The following is a 15,192-nucleotide window of genomic DNA, read 5'->3' as shown; positions in this document are numbered from 1 at the left end:
TTCACACAATATCTCCAACCAACAGCTCACTGAGGCTCTTGTCACTAGGCTGCCTTAACACCTTCGCCATCTTCCTTCTCCTTTCCTCTCTTACCTCACTCCTATTCAACTCCACTTTCCTGTATTTTTAAATCCCAACCTCTCATGTTATCCACACATTATCTCCACCTTATCTATGCCACGATTTTCAAACTGCTTTGGTTCAACCCATATGCATCCCACTGAGATCTCAGCAGGCAATCACAACAGACAGCAAAACTACAGGATCCAAACCTAAGTGCTTTCATTACAAGGCAGATGCCATGCCTATGGGGGCTTAGGAATAAATTTCTTCTGTAGATTTTATCATTTAATAAAGTTGATTGAAATCTGGCTAGCAAAAGCAATGTTTTAACCATCTACTATGTCTCTAGGTAGCAGCTTTTAAGCATCTACTATGACGTGAAAATTTTGTTAAAAGAATCCGAGAATAAATGCTCTTTAAATTTTGACAGGGGCACTGGGGTGGCTCAGTCGGTTGTGCGTCCACCTTCGGCTCAGGTCATGATCTCATGCTTTGTGAGTTCAAGCCCCCAGTTGGGCTATGTGTTGACAGCTCAGAGATTGGAGCCTGCTTCAGACTCTGTGTGTGTGTGTCTCTCTCTCTGCCCCTCCCCTGCACATGCTCTGTTTCTCTCTCTCAAAAATAAACATTAAAAAATTTTAAAAAATAGGATTTGACTATTAAGAGTATACTTATTGTTATGAACACTAAGTAATGTATAGAATTGATGCATCATTATATTGTACACTTCAAACTAATACTATGTTAATTGTATTTCAAATAAAAAATTATTTAACACATTAAAAACTACTTTAAAAAATAAAATGGGCTTTTACTCTTCCGACAAATGTACGTAGAACTTCAGTAAACCAGGATGGGAGATGGAGGAGCTGTGTTCTGTGCGTCTGGAAGACACTTGGGAAGACAATATGAAGCCACTTCCTATACATTTCTTGATGAGTTACATCCAGACTTGTCGATTTTGACTGCCCCTTCAGAATATCAGCCTCTACACACCTTATTTCCACAAGCAGAAACTGGTAAATGTCATATATACTTTAGCTCTATACTTAATGGTTACTAAGACAAGGCTAGCTGATAAGTTGACAATCATATCTAGATAAACAGCTGTGATATCACCTTCAGCCACCAGATGACTGAAGTAACTATTGTAGAGCAGAATATATTAACATTTTAATAATGTTAGAATCATCTAGAATAAAAATGTTCTAGAAAGTAAGAGGCTTATGTTATATTTTATTACTGTACATCATGTTTACCTTTCAGCAAAAGCTGTCTTACAGAAATATGATTAATTACCCTTCTGTTCCTAAACTCCGCACTACCTTCTCTCTTCTCAACACATCTGGAGGCCAACATGCTGATGTACACTCTGTTCTATGTGGGCATGCACGTGCAAGGGGGTGAGTGGGTGGTGGCAGCGGATTGTGTAAAGGCCGCATTTTGGCTCTCAGGTGTTTTCAGGCATTCAGGAAACTAGGATCCTTTCATTAACTTCTCCATTAAAATAAAATAGTATCAAAAAAACGTAATGATTTCATGTTGGGTTGAACAGGTATTTCAACATGACTGACCATCAATCAATTACTCCTTCTTTAGCCTCCTACTCTACCCTTTAACCTCAGAAATTAGGCAAAAAGGTGAAATGGACTATTTGGTTTTTTTTTTCTCGTGTCCATATAGCAATTCACACATACTTACCCGTATCTTGAATTCACAGGAATATGGCAAATGCAAAATACATTATTTATCTTGTGCTTACAATTCAGAAAATTTCAAAATTAAGTTATTTTTCTCCCTAGAGGTATTAAAGGCCTAAATCAGACTCCTAAAGCTTAAAAGAAATAAGGGAGGACTCTAGATAAGTGATGACCAACAGAAAGGCAGTATAACATAGTGATTCAGAGTGTGGATCTGAGAGTCACAATTGGTGTCTCAGCTCTGCCATTAACTAGCTCTATGTCTCTGAGCACAATTCTTAACTTTTATGAACTTTATTTTCCATAGCTAGGGGCTAACACTTCAGGATCACGTATGTCCAATATTCAACCTGTATTTGGCTTTTGGTGAGCACTCAATAAATACTAGCCATTCTTACCATCCTCAGAACCTTCCCTTATAGGACTTGTTCTATTCCAGTTTCGCTAGTAGGATTTTGATCATCTTGATCCCACACTTTACATCCCACTTTATACATCCAGGGGACATGGAGGCACACTACTGAGAATTATTCAGAAGAGGAAGCCAGGAATAAACTCAGAGAAGGCCATTCTGCAGGTTCTCAATCCTCCCTGCTTTCGGTCATCTAATCCTATTCCTGTGTTACTAGTCTTCGTAAAGTCCAATTCTAGAGAAAGAATCACCCTGAAAAAAGTCAGCTTCTTGAAGTTCTAATTTTAACGTGATGGTTTCAAAGCTAGCATATTACCTGGTTGCTTTTGCCGGGGTTTTGGCAAATTGGTCACACATGTATGTGGGCACATGAGGATGTTGCAAGGATGTAGAGATCCCTCCAGAAAGAGCTGTTTTGTCTGAGATATATGGATCCCTCCTAGTGGAGTTTTTGGCAAGGTATTGGCAGGCACCAGAGCAAGACAATAAACCCCCACTTGATGAATGCTATCGATTGCCTAGAGAAATACAAAGAAAAATATTCAGTGAGATAAATTTTACATTTGACATCCTCCTAAAATAATCCATTATTCTACTCTAGGATTTTTCCTTTTCTGTCCATCCTGGGTCTAGAATCCATTCTAGGTCTAGAATTTGCTAGATTATTAAAATCTCATACACCCAAAGTTAGCTAATTCTTTTAGCAATGGCAGAGATCAACAGAAGGGGGGTAAGATACGATCTAAGTGGAAAGAGGTAGATGCTGATTTGAAAGCCTCAGTATGTTCTCTCTTGAATGATAATGTCCAACACCTAGAAATTTGTGTTGGTTATGTTATGTTACCTTATTTAATTAAGAGTTTAAGTACTCTCTGCACTTAACATGGGGCTCGAACTCATGACACCAAGATCAAGAGTCACACGCCCCTCTGACTGAGCCAGCCAGCCAGGTAAGCATTTTGGTTCTTTTAATAAACAACATAGCTCAGTTCAATAGAGGCAAAGTATTTTTATTATGGACATGAGAGAAGCACTGTAAGCGGGCCCCTGCTTAAGTGGCTCACCAAGTTATCCATAATCTCATCTGCAAAATAACAAGGTGAGGCCACTGCACACTGAACCCCAGAGGCCACTGGTGCCCTCAGGGCACCTCTGCTCCCAGTCACGCACCCGTGTCCTTGCTTAACGTTAGCTGGTTTCCTTCTACATCTTTTATGCTTGTGCTTGGTTCTTGTGTTCACATAATTTAACTATTATATCAATTGATAAAACTGAGCATAAAAGGACAGAGAGAATTATCCTTTGGAAAAACTCATTGAAGGTAAGCTCCTAAAACACTACTGTCGAAAGACACAAGTTATTTCTAAAAGGTAAAGATTATGTATTCTAGTCCCTTTACACACACTTACGTTCTAGTCTAACTTAAAGGAAATGAAAACAGAAACCAAAACCATGCAATTTGATGTGGTTTATGGAAGGTTGATAGGAATGCAAACTGGTGTACTCATACTCACACTACTATGCATCAAATGAAGGCAGATATGTATGTTTTGGGTTAAAAGTTAATACTTGAAGAATTTCTCATTTTTATGATTCTCTGCTTCAACTACCTTTTAAAACACACTGGGTGTGGAGCCTGCTTAGGATTCTCTCTCTCCGTCTCCCTCCGTCCCTCCCTCTTGCGTGTGCATGCTTGTGCACACTCCTCTCAAAAAAATAATAAAATGAAACTGACCAACTATTAATATCGGTTCCAAACGTACTAGCTGAGAGAGCTCTATCTACTGTATCACCCATAAGTCTTTCTGAAACGGAGATACAGCCTCAGAAGAATGGACCAACAGTCACAAAAGACAGACAAGGCCTTGTATTAAAACAATTTAATAGAGCAAAGGAATAAATATGAACATCCTATTCCTCAGATTATCCCTCTAATCAACAGAGACAACTGGGAAATAGAAAGTCTGGCAGGGTTCCTAAGTCTCTGGTATTTCAGAATATACAGAAAGTTAGCAAATGTTATTACATATAGTCCAGATTTCACACTGCAAATACACCCTCTGGCCAGTCATCTATTGACCACCTTCGTTAAAAGGTGCTGAGTTAGGTATTTAGTTTATATTATACACAGATCTGGAGTTAACCTCTGGGCTTGAACCTACCAGAACATATGGTGTCCTTACCTTTCTACTATAGCTCTAATGCTCTAGGCTGAGAAGCTAAGGAGACTAGGGAAATAATGTTTTCTTACTTCACGACTAAATAAGAGCCTGAATGATTTTTACAAGAATCTGGATTAGTAAATTAGCATGTAATTTTGCATGTAATTCCTATAATTGCTTTCCAAGGAAAAAATAAGAAATACCTTGGGGAATTTCCTATCCTAGGGAAAAAATACCTAATTCATCACAACATTCTACCATTATGCCTCCTAATTTATTCTGAACAAAATAAGCATTCTGTTTGTTTGCAAACACGAATGATATGAAAAACATTCTCTTTGCAAGTCTGATTCTTTACCATCTTTCAGAGATCAGTCCAGTCCCACCTCTTCATAGTCTTTTCTGTCCATCCTATCCTCAGCAGATTCTTTTCACTACAAATAGCCTATGCTCTGCCAGCTGATAACTCAGAACCACAGATCTCGAGAATAAAAAGAAATCTTAAAAGTTACCTAGCCCTATCACTCATCTCAGGCTTGCATTATTTCTTAAAAAATTTTTTTTAATGTTTTATTTATTTCTGAGAGAGAGAGACAGCATGAACAGGGGAGGGAGGGTCAGAGAGAGAGGGAGATACAGAATTCGAAACAGGCGTCAGGCTCTGAGCTGGCTGTCAGCACAGAGCCTGATGCGGGGCTCGAACCCATGAACTGTGAGATCGTGACCTGAGCTGAAGTTGGACGCTTAACCAATTGAGCCACCCAGGTGCCCCAGGCTTGCATTATTTCTACAACATTACTACTAACTCACAGTGAAAATATCCAAATGCCCCAAGTAGATAAGTTTACTGATGTTGGGAACACTTCCAATAACACAGAATTTTCTTTGTTAAGGACAGTCCATGCTTTCTTGGGCCATACGTTACCCAACAAATATTTGCTGAGCCTCCTATGTTGATGTACTAGCATGACTATCAGGACAGATGAGGTTCTGGCCTTCATGTGCCTTAGACCATGGCTAATGCAGCAAACAGCATCTCTGAAATGTGGTGATGAGTACTAAGTAGACAAATAGTGAAAGAGAAGGTTACTGAAAACAGTGCGTCTCTCTAAACTTCTTGGAGATTACGCTTATGATTATTATTTTTGATGTTAATAATAATCACCATTGTTATTTACTGAATACACATGGTATACTTCAAACAGTGATCTCATTTAATCCTTCCCACAGCTCTGTAAGATTGTTTTCTCTCCGCTTTATGGATTCGGAAATAAACTCAGCAAAGTTAAGTAACTTGCCTAAAGACGCGTGTATCTGGTACGAAGAGGAGCTGTGATTCAAAGGCTGTAATTCCAAACTGAAGACTAGGCTCTTTTCATCATTCTACCCTTCCTCCTCAACTCTACCCCAACTACTAGTAACATATCCCTTACACGGAGCCCAGATCTTCTCCTTCCCTAGCTCTCTAACTCCACAGGAAAGCTGCTAGTAAGAATGACATCTTACATTTGCTGGGATTCCTGCACACTAGGCACCAAATCACACACACATGTGGTTGAGAAGTGGATTGATTTCTGTCAAAGACGTGTTCCACACATGGTCAGTTTAAATTTTCCTGGGTAGTGAACACTCAGGGACAAAACAAGTGAGGGAATTTGCTGAGGCAGGTCAATTCAATTGTTCCTGGCAACCTGAGCAGGAAAATCCTATGTAGTCCAGAGGGAGAAATGGTACTAATTATATTACTTTGCTAATAGTACCCGGAATATCTGAGTAGTGACTGGGAAGAAGAAATATGGTGGCACAACTGGCCCAACAAAGGGGAGGCTTACTTAGTCAGTGGTTGCTATCACCGCTGACAGCAAAGCCAGGCTGCCCCGACAAACACCCCAGGCGTGCTCACCTGCAGCACACGGCTCATCCACTGGAAACTATCTTCCTCTGAGGCGTCGGGTCTTTGTTCCGCAACCACCACGATGCGCTCATCATAAAATACAGACACAGAAAACACAGCAATTCTAAGAGAGACAGATCAAACACATCAGGACTCCCTTCACAACCAGTCCTACTTGCTTTGCTCAGTTGGAATTACAGAGAGGAGTCGTCCCCACCATACTACCCAGAAATGAGTAGTTTAGAAAAGAAAATGCCACAGTCATTACCATCAAAATGAGGACTCAAAAAACATGTACTAGCACCACTGGCACGAACGCTGGGACTCAGTGGTGAATAAGACAAAGTCCCTGTCTTCACGGAGCTTGCACGTCAGAGACAGAACATATATATAAAAATAATGTCATGTTGTCGTATTACACCAGGAAGAAAGGCAAGGCAGGGCGGGGTGGTTGGGGAGCGCCTCCCTGAGGAGCGGACATTGGAGCAGAGACCTGAGTGAAGTGAGGACGCGAGCCATGCGAAGATCTGGAGGAAGAGGTTTCCGGGCAGAAGGAACGGAAAGCGAAAAGGTTCTGAGGTAGGAACGAGCTTGGCAGGTTTGAGGAACAGCAAGAAGGCCAGTGTGCCTGGAGCAGAGTGGTAAGCAGAGAGCGGTGGGGAGAGGTCAGAGCCAGGCCAGGGCAGGCAGGGGGACCCGGCAGGCCGAGGGGAGGGGGATGTTCTGAGTGAGGTCTCCGCTCGAACGTCCCCTTACTAGCGAGGCATTCCCAGACCACCCTATAGAAACCGGCCAGCACGCTCCCACCCCCAGGGTGTTCTTTCTACATGGCCCTTATCACCATCCCACGTTTTCTATGTCCCTGTCTTTGAAGTTACTCTCGGTTTCCCTCAATGTGAATGTGAACTTCACAAGGGCAGAAACCCGGCCTGTTTTGTTCACTGCCACATGCCACACTCTGAGCACGCACCACAGTGGCACACGGCTGGCACCCAATAAATATTTGTTGAATGGATGCATGAAAGAATGGGAAGTCACCAGAGAACTGAAGGTGCCAGCATGCAGGACCATCTCCCTTCCTTGCACATATTTATTGAATATGAATAAATATTCATACTTATTGAATACCTACCACGTGCCAGGCGCTGTGCTGAGTGCTGGGGATATAACAGTGACCAAAGACAGAAGGGCTAGCATCCTACTGAGTTTACATCTCAGAGAAAGCCACGTCACTACAAACACTACACGTTTTAGGAAATGGTTCTCTACTGGTTTCATTAATTTTTCCTGCTTCTTAAAAAACTAAAGGGACACCAGGAATGCTAAAGCATTCATAAAGGATACATATCCATGATTGTAAATAAACTACTGGATGGACATCAACTACTCAAATATGTACCAAATATCTTTTCTTGTATTAATAAGTGAAGAAAAGAGGATTTGTAATTGACTTTATCCATGGAATGTGCAATTAGCACTTGTGTACTATGCCAATCTCTGTGTTAAAATGTTATAGCAATTTAGAGACGAGTTAAGAGAAACAGTTCTCAGATGTAAATTCCTACAAAGTAGCATCTATCTTAGTCTGAATGGCACTACTTCCATGTTGTTGGAAAGTAGGAAGTTCAATGTTTTAGGAGAATTCTCCGCAGTCCTCAGAATTCAACAAAGAGTAAGAATTAAAACTGAAATATAGGGTATGGTTATATCCTATTCCTCTCAATTTGAGCCAAATAGCCAGCCATGTTGAGATAAATAGTTAAAGCCCAATGCCTGCTATGCTTAACCAAAAAAGAACCCAATCACTTAGAGACTCTATAGAATACAATTCAAATGACCCTGTAAAGATACATTTAGATTCCACTGCAGGTGCTAACATCTGAATTTTGTACTACTCACCTTCCTCTGTAAACCGTCTTTATTGATTCAACAGCCAATCCAGTAGCAACAATGTCATCAGCATTATGTCTTCGACCACTAACCATCAGTAACCCATCCATTTTTCCAACCACGAACACCAAACTGCCCTGAAAGGTAATAAAAATTTACCTTGATTTCCATTATTTAAATGGCAAAAAATTTGAAATAGAGTTTGAAATACAGTTCATCAAAAATATAAGAAAACAACATTGTGTTTTATGGATTCTAAGAAAGTGTTTCATACCTCAGAAGTAAGAGGAGAAATCAGTAGCATTTTACAAGAATTACAGTATATAAGAAAGGAATTTGTTTACATTTATTCTTAGGGAGGAGTTTTACAAGAAAGCAACTAGGATTCCACACAAGCATATTTTATTTTCTCAGCCATGACTATGTTGTATTAATTCATCTGTAGCTATTCACAAGATGGATGCAAAGAAAAAATTTGTTAACTCATTTCATACTGGAATTAGGAAGAGATGCAAACAGCTGAATGTGAGGATGCATGTTCAAGGTTTATAAGGGTAATGCTGTTTCCATCTGGCAAGATTAGAAATAGGCTAATAAAGAAAGGTCTAAGAACCACTATAGGAGCCTCCCCTTTCCAAGAAGATAACAGAGCTGGAGGAAATGTTGCTGTCAACACCCTGAAGATATCACTGTAATCCTCAATAATTCTCTTAGACCCATTTGCAATAAATTGAATTTTCCATTCATTACACAAGTCCTACATTTCCTAGACAATTTATACATATTCAATTGTCTGGTAGTCATCTCTATGTGAATGTCACTTAGTGATTTATTGAGCACAATGTAGTGCCATATGCTGATTGGCTTATGTAAGTAAGATAGAACTGCTAGCCTGAAGAAGCCATTGGCTAATCTGAGAAGACAGGAAAAAAACTAGCCATTTCCAACAGAGTCTGAAAAGTGCTATGGTGGAAGTAAGTAAAGAGAATGAGACAGACACTGATCTGCCCATTTCTCCATTTCTTTCACTGCTGGGCACGGCTGACCAAAATAAAGACTGCATTTCAGGGCCCCTAGGCAGCCAAGTGTGGCCACGGGACTAGTTCAGACCAATGAAATATATGGGGACGTGTTGCTCAGCAGCTTCCAGAAATCTTCCTTAAGAGATGGTGGGATACATTCTTTCCCCTGTCCTGTTTTCTGGAATGCAGACGGGATCCTGCAGTTCCATCTTGGCCTTCAGTTGTGGAGAGGTAAGCTTTAAAAAGAGCTAGGTTATAGAGAATTTTCTGGTGCTGAGAGGATTACTCAAGACAATAGGTACAGACTTCTCTTTCTAGGGCAGCAATCCTCTTAGAGGTATGCTCACACCCCCTGCCCCCATAAATGGTGGGGAGGAAGTAAAATTAGATCTTTTCTTATGTAACTTGAGCCGGTAAGAGGAGAAGAAATAGGAAAGAGGTAAAAGAGAGTTGGATAGAGGTAAACGGGTTTAACTATGATCACAAATGTCTTGTTACTTACAAAATACAATCCAAACTTCCCACAACATTATGTAAAACCCTTCATAATCTGGCTTTCTGCCTTCTTTGTTGGCTCATGAAACTAACCATGAACTCTCTGAGAACAGATTTTGTATCCTAATGGTCTCTGTGAACCCAGTGCCTATAAATACCATTTGCTGGAAAACAAACTGCTTACATTGGAAAAATTTATTATTACACATGGTGTAGTGCTGATAATTTGTATGAAAATGCTTTGCACACTATTACAGTTTCCCTTTGCTATTATAAAATTTTTTTAGTGTTTATTTTTGAGCCAGAGAGAAAGAGAGCATGAGTGCGCGTGCTGGGGAGGGGCAGAGAGAGAGGGAGACAGAGGATTTGAAGTAGGCTCTGTGCTGAGAGCGAAGAGCCCAATATGGGACTCAAATTCATGAACCATGAGATCATGACCTGAGCCAAAATCAGATGTTTAGCCAAACTGAGCCACCCAGGTGCAACTCACTCTGCTACTGAAGGTAACTTTTTTTAGTACTCTTCTAACTCAGTGAAACATACAAATCAAATCAAAGAAATGTAGCAAGATTAAGTGAAAAGAATTTTTGAAAATAAAAAATGTCTTAGTTTAAAGGAGTCAAGTGAATGTGGGTAATGAAAGCAATAAACATTAGCTCAGTTTATGACATTCTTACAGATACCACTGTAAATATAAAAGAGACCCTGTAAAACTCTTGAACTAATCTGAATTTGTTCTGTTTTGTGACAAAAACTTTGTAAAGTCTAAATATATGGATCAGATACACCAAAACAAACATGAATACATCACTTACCGGCCCTACAAACCCCAGTAATCCTGACCGAATGAAGGGCACGTCTCCAACAGGAGAGCCTGCAGAATTGACTGGAATTACCTAAAGGACAGAAAGCAGTCAAAATCTTAGCTTTTTCCTTTTAATTAAAAGAAATTTTTTTTAACGTTTATTTATTTTTGAGAGACAGAGTGTGAGCAGCAGAGGAGCAGAGAGAGAGAGAGGGAGACACCGAATCCGAAGCAGGCTCCAGGCTCGAACCCATGAACCATGGGATCATGACCTGAGCTGAAGTCAGACGCTTAACTGACTGAGCCACCCAGGTGTCCTTTAGCTTTTTCTGAACAAACGTATTTGATTTTTATTTTATTATAAAAATGTTTTTTGAGGGATGCCTGGGTGGCTCATTCGGTTAAGCGTCCAACTTCGGCTCAGGTCATGATCTCACAGTTCATCGATTCGAGCCCCATATCAGGCTCTGTGCTGACAGCTCAGACCCCGGAGCCTGCTTCAGATTCTGTCTCCCTCTCTGGCTGCCCCTCCCCAACTCATGCTCTGTTTCTCTCTGTCTCAATAATAAATGAGCATAAAAACAAAATCAAAAAAATTTTTTGAATGTTTATTTTTGAGAGACAGAGCGTGAGTGGGGGAAGGGTAGAGAGAGAGAGGGAGACACAGAATCTGAAGCAGGCTCTAGGCTCTGAGCTGTCGGTACAGAGGCTGATGCGGTGCTCGAACCCATGATCTGCGAGATGATGACCTGAGCCGAATTTGGACGCTTAACCAACTTAGCCACCCAGGCGCCCCTATATTTGATTTTTAAAAAATCTTAAGAGGGGCGCCTGGATGGCTTAGTCGGTTAAGCGTCCGACTTTCACTTAGGTCATGATCTCGCGGTTCGTGGGTTCGAGCCCCGCGTCGGGCTCTGTGCTGGCAGCCAGCTCAGAGCCTGGAGCCTGTTTCGGATTCTGTGTCTCCCTCTCTCTCTGACCCTCCCCTGCTCGCGCTGTCTCTCTCTCTCCTAGAAATAAATAAAACATTAAAAAAAAAAAAAATTAAAAAAAAAAAATCTTAAGAAACTCATAATAGTAATATACACTTGTTGAAAAATTAAAATTACATAAATAGTGACTTCAGTATCCACACCCCTTTAAGAGAGAAACATTTACAATTTGTTGTATATCGCTGAGTTTTTTAGATGCATATATTAACATATTAAGAATTTATTTTTTTAATAAAAGGAATCCTATTATATATGCTGTTTTATAACCTGCTTTTTTCACATACTGTCTAGTTTTCACATAACATACATGTTTGGATACCTTTACAAGTTGGTAACAGTTGCCCTAGCTCCCTCTGTTCAACAGTCCTGCAACATATCACTGCATGGGGGCCAGGGCAGCACAGCCCTCGGAATCAGATCAAGTTCAATTTCCAGTTCTGTACTGACTAGCAAGTTCCTGGACTTCTCGAAGCCCGAGTTTCTTTGGCCATAAAACAGAGCTCCCAATGCCTCTCACAGGGTTAAGGTAAAGATTAAGGGAATGTAAATGGATCTGCAGGCACAAGCACAGTGTTTGGGTCAGAGTCTGTACCCAGGAAACTAGAAACTACAAGAATTAGTACTTTTAGAATGTAAGCCGTCTCTCCAGCGAGGAAGGCCACTCATTTTATTGGTATAAATGTGTTTTATTGAATATTGTTGTACGGACTTCTGTGTATTTGTACAAAAGGCATGAGCTCTTTAAAGTTTTTCACACCAGTAGCTTATTTTTAAAGATACACTTTACTTCGTTTTCTAGTCATTACTAGGTCTTCTGTCCTAGTGAAATGTTAACCACACTCGAAAACCCTCTCAAAATTTAGAAACTTTAATTTGCAAAAAAAAAAAACAGGCAATAGTTTTCTCCTTTGTTGGTTAGGATTTTTATTCTACTTCCCTTTCATTAAATTTATACTGCAGATTTCAGAACTTCTTCATCACTATGGACCTAGCAGTTTGATATTAAAATCTGAGAATTGTGGCTAGGCAGTTGCTCTTGTCAGAAAGGCAATGTAATAAAATACTAACAGTGTCTTCAAACACTGCTTGAGGATCTTGCTTATAGTAAGGAAAACACAATGATGAAAAACTCAGATACTGGAAACATATGTACTCCAAGCATTTAAAAAGGAAAGAAGTAGGGTGAGATTTAAATTAGTAAAATGTATAGACACGCAGCCTAGGGAATGAGTCACCTGTGAGAGCAAATCAAGAGCCTGATGGTGAACGTGTGCTTTAAGAGTTTATCAGTGCCCACACCTATCAAGGGGAGTCGGTCACAACTTCTGAAGGCAGGCCAAGAATGTAGTTACTACTACTGATGATGTGCTGATGGTAACAATAGACATTTAATAATTTACACCATTCTAGGCTGTGTAAACACAGAGGATGGTCAGCCCAGGAGTCCTTCACTTTTCCAGTTACCACACCATTCATGCAGGTACCACTCTCCTATCAGTGACGTCTATCACAACATAATTATGTACTCGTATGTACCAATGATGGTAGATACTGAGACAATTAATGAAAAAGTAAGTTCAAAGAACTGAACGTTGGCAGTTGGTCATATAATAAACCCTAATATCATGGCCCATAAAATGGAATTTTCTCTTCCCTAAAAGCCACCCTGAGGCAGGTTAATCCTAATTAGGAAATATAGATAATCTGTTATACCTGTTCTGATTTCCAGCCTCACCAGGCAAACTTTCATTACAATGTGTCTTTATACCCAGAACTGTCTGCAGGAAAACAATGTGCTATTTCCACTAGCCTAAGAGCTATTTGAGGAGCTCCGTTCATTTTTCTGAGGAACCACAAGCATCTAGAATACTGTTGGACACACAGCAGGTGCTCAATAAATATGTGTTGAATGAAAGACTGAATAATGGGAACAACCTGCCCCTGTGATAGGACAGGTCACCAGTAACTTAGTGTTCTGGCTGACATCAGTCCTTACAGGCTCAGCTACCTTGAGTCTCCTCTGCAGAGCTGGATCTGATGTCACTGTACTCTTAAAATTAAATTTTGGGGCTTATGAAGCTCAAAGGATGGCATACTCACCAGAGTGAGGCCTTTTACCCTTCACTTATGTAATGGATCAACAGTACTTCCTGTGTGCCAGGGGGGTCCGAAGCACTTTACAAACATTAACTCACTTAGTCCTCACAACAATGCTGGGAGGTATGTACTATGATTCCCCACATTTTAAAGATAAGGAAATTAAGGCGCAGAGAGGTTAAGCAACTCCTCCAAGATCTGCTAATAAGTGGCAGAATTAGGATTTGAACTTGGGCAGTCTGGCTCTAGAGTACAGTCTCTCAGCTGCTACACTATGCTGTTTCCCATCAGCCAGGTCATCTGACCCAGTGACACCCTGACCTCACCAAATAAGATCCCCCCCAAATTTAATATCACGTACCTCAAATGTATTTTTTGTCACACCAGCAAGCCCAAAGTACATCATGCCTCCCGTTCTAGAGCTGACACAGATTTCTCCAATTTCATCGGTTTTGCAAAGCTGAGGAGGCCCATCAGGTCTCACAATGCACATCATCCCTAGTGTGCAGAAAATATAGTTAAGGGACAGGGATTCTGGAAAACCTTTGTAAAATAACAGCTTCATCGTTCCGAGGAAAGATCTGCGTTTACTGAATGGCATTAAGAAAGAAAACCAACAGGAATGTCAAACATAGACCTGATACTACATAGGTATAGTCTGAATTTCCATCTTTTAGTCCTGATGATAAAATTAAAAGAAAATAATAACAATAAAAATTATGTGTTTTTTAATGTTTTGTTTATTTCTAAGAGAGAGAGAGAGAGAGACTGCATGAGCTGGGGTGGGTCAGAGAGAGGAGACATAGAATCTGAAATAGGCTCCAGGCTCTGAGCTGGCTGTCAGCACAGAGCCTGACGCGGGGCTCGAACCCACGAACCATGAGATCATGCCCTGAGCCAAAGTTGGACGCTTAACCAACTGAGCTACCCAGGCACCCCTAAACACGTAATTTTTAAAATTCAGCAAATAAAACTATGACAGAGGCATACCAAAGCTTTCCAAGACAGTATCGTATTAGAAATGACTACAACATCCAAAGAAACAGGTGAAATTAATTTACCACTGGGCAACTCAAACTCAAACACTCACAGGAGCAGTGTGCTCAAACTTTCTAAACCCAGCCCCAAAGTCTGGGGAATTGCAGTGAAAACCAGACAACTTTAGTGCAACTCAGTACTTAAGCTTTCCATATGAACAACTATAATGGAATCATTCACAAGGACATCATACAGTACCGCTGGAAAGGAAGTATAATTAGAATCAGCGAACTGTTAGACAGGGTCTGAGAAGATAAGAGACTAAATTTTTTATTCCTGGCTGTGGATCTCATTTTTATCAGGTTCTAATACCTCTAATGGCAACTCTTTTTGAAAAACCAAATGGTGCTCCTAAGAACTCACCACCAGGCATTACATGGCCCACATCCTGGACCGTCAGTGCTGAATTTTTATCTTCAGTATTGACCCGTATTACTCCATAACTCAATCCATTCATTGAGAGAATAGCTCTTCCTGGCAAAGGGGCCCCTGGAACTCCAGGCCTGAAAACAAAATAAACTTGTCAAATTTGACAAATTAAATGATATTAACACAAATGTACATATAAAAGCAAATTTTCTCTGACTGCGACACACACACAAAAATCCTCATTTTCTCTAC

The 15,192-nt window shown here is 40.4% G+C and overlaps 1 protein-coding gene across 2 annotated transcripts in view; it reads right to left on the bottom strand.

Moving 5' to 3' along the window:
• Positions 1-15,192, bottom strand: part of DIP2B (disco interacting protein 2 homolog B) — a 230,570-nt gene that overhangs the window by 30,939 nt on the left and 184,439 nt on the right. For both annotated transcript variants that reach the window (XM_039241344.1, XM_039241345.1), the window contains exons 18-23: positions 14,935-15,074; positions 13,895-14,031; positions 10,455-10,535; positions 8,132-8,259; positions 6,242-6,356; positions 2,493-2,694 (exon numbers count right to left, since the gene is read on the bottom strand). In XM_039241344.1, the coding sequence (XP_039097275.1) occupies positions 2,493-2,694; positions 6,242-6,356; positions 8,132-8,259; positions 10,455-10,535; positions 13,895-14,031; positions 14,935-15,074 (803 nt within the window). The remainder of the gene's footprint in view (positions 1-2,492; positions 2,695-6,241; positions 6,357-8,131; positions 8,260-10,454; positions 10,536-13,894; positions 14,032-14,934; positions 15,075-15,192) is intronic.

Source organism: Hyaena hyaena, unplaced genomic scaffold (assembly GCF_003009895.1).
Source record: "Hyaena hyaena isolate Hyena2069 unplaced genomic scaffold, ASM300989v1 scaffold_192, whole genome shotgun sequence".
Classification (NCBI taxonomy): Eukaryota; Metazoa; Chordata; class Mammalia; order Carnivora; family Hyaenidae; genus Hyaena; species Hyaena hyaena.
Note: the sequence above shows the minus strand (reverse complement) of the source record. Positions and strands in the feature narration are given on the sequence as shown.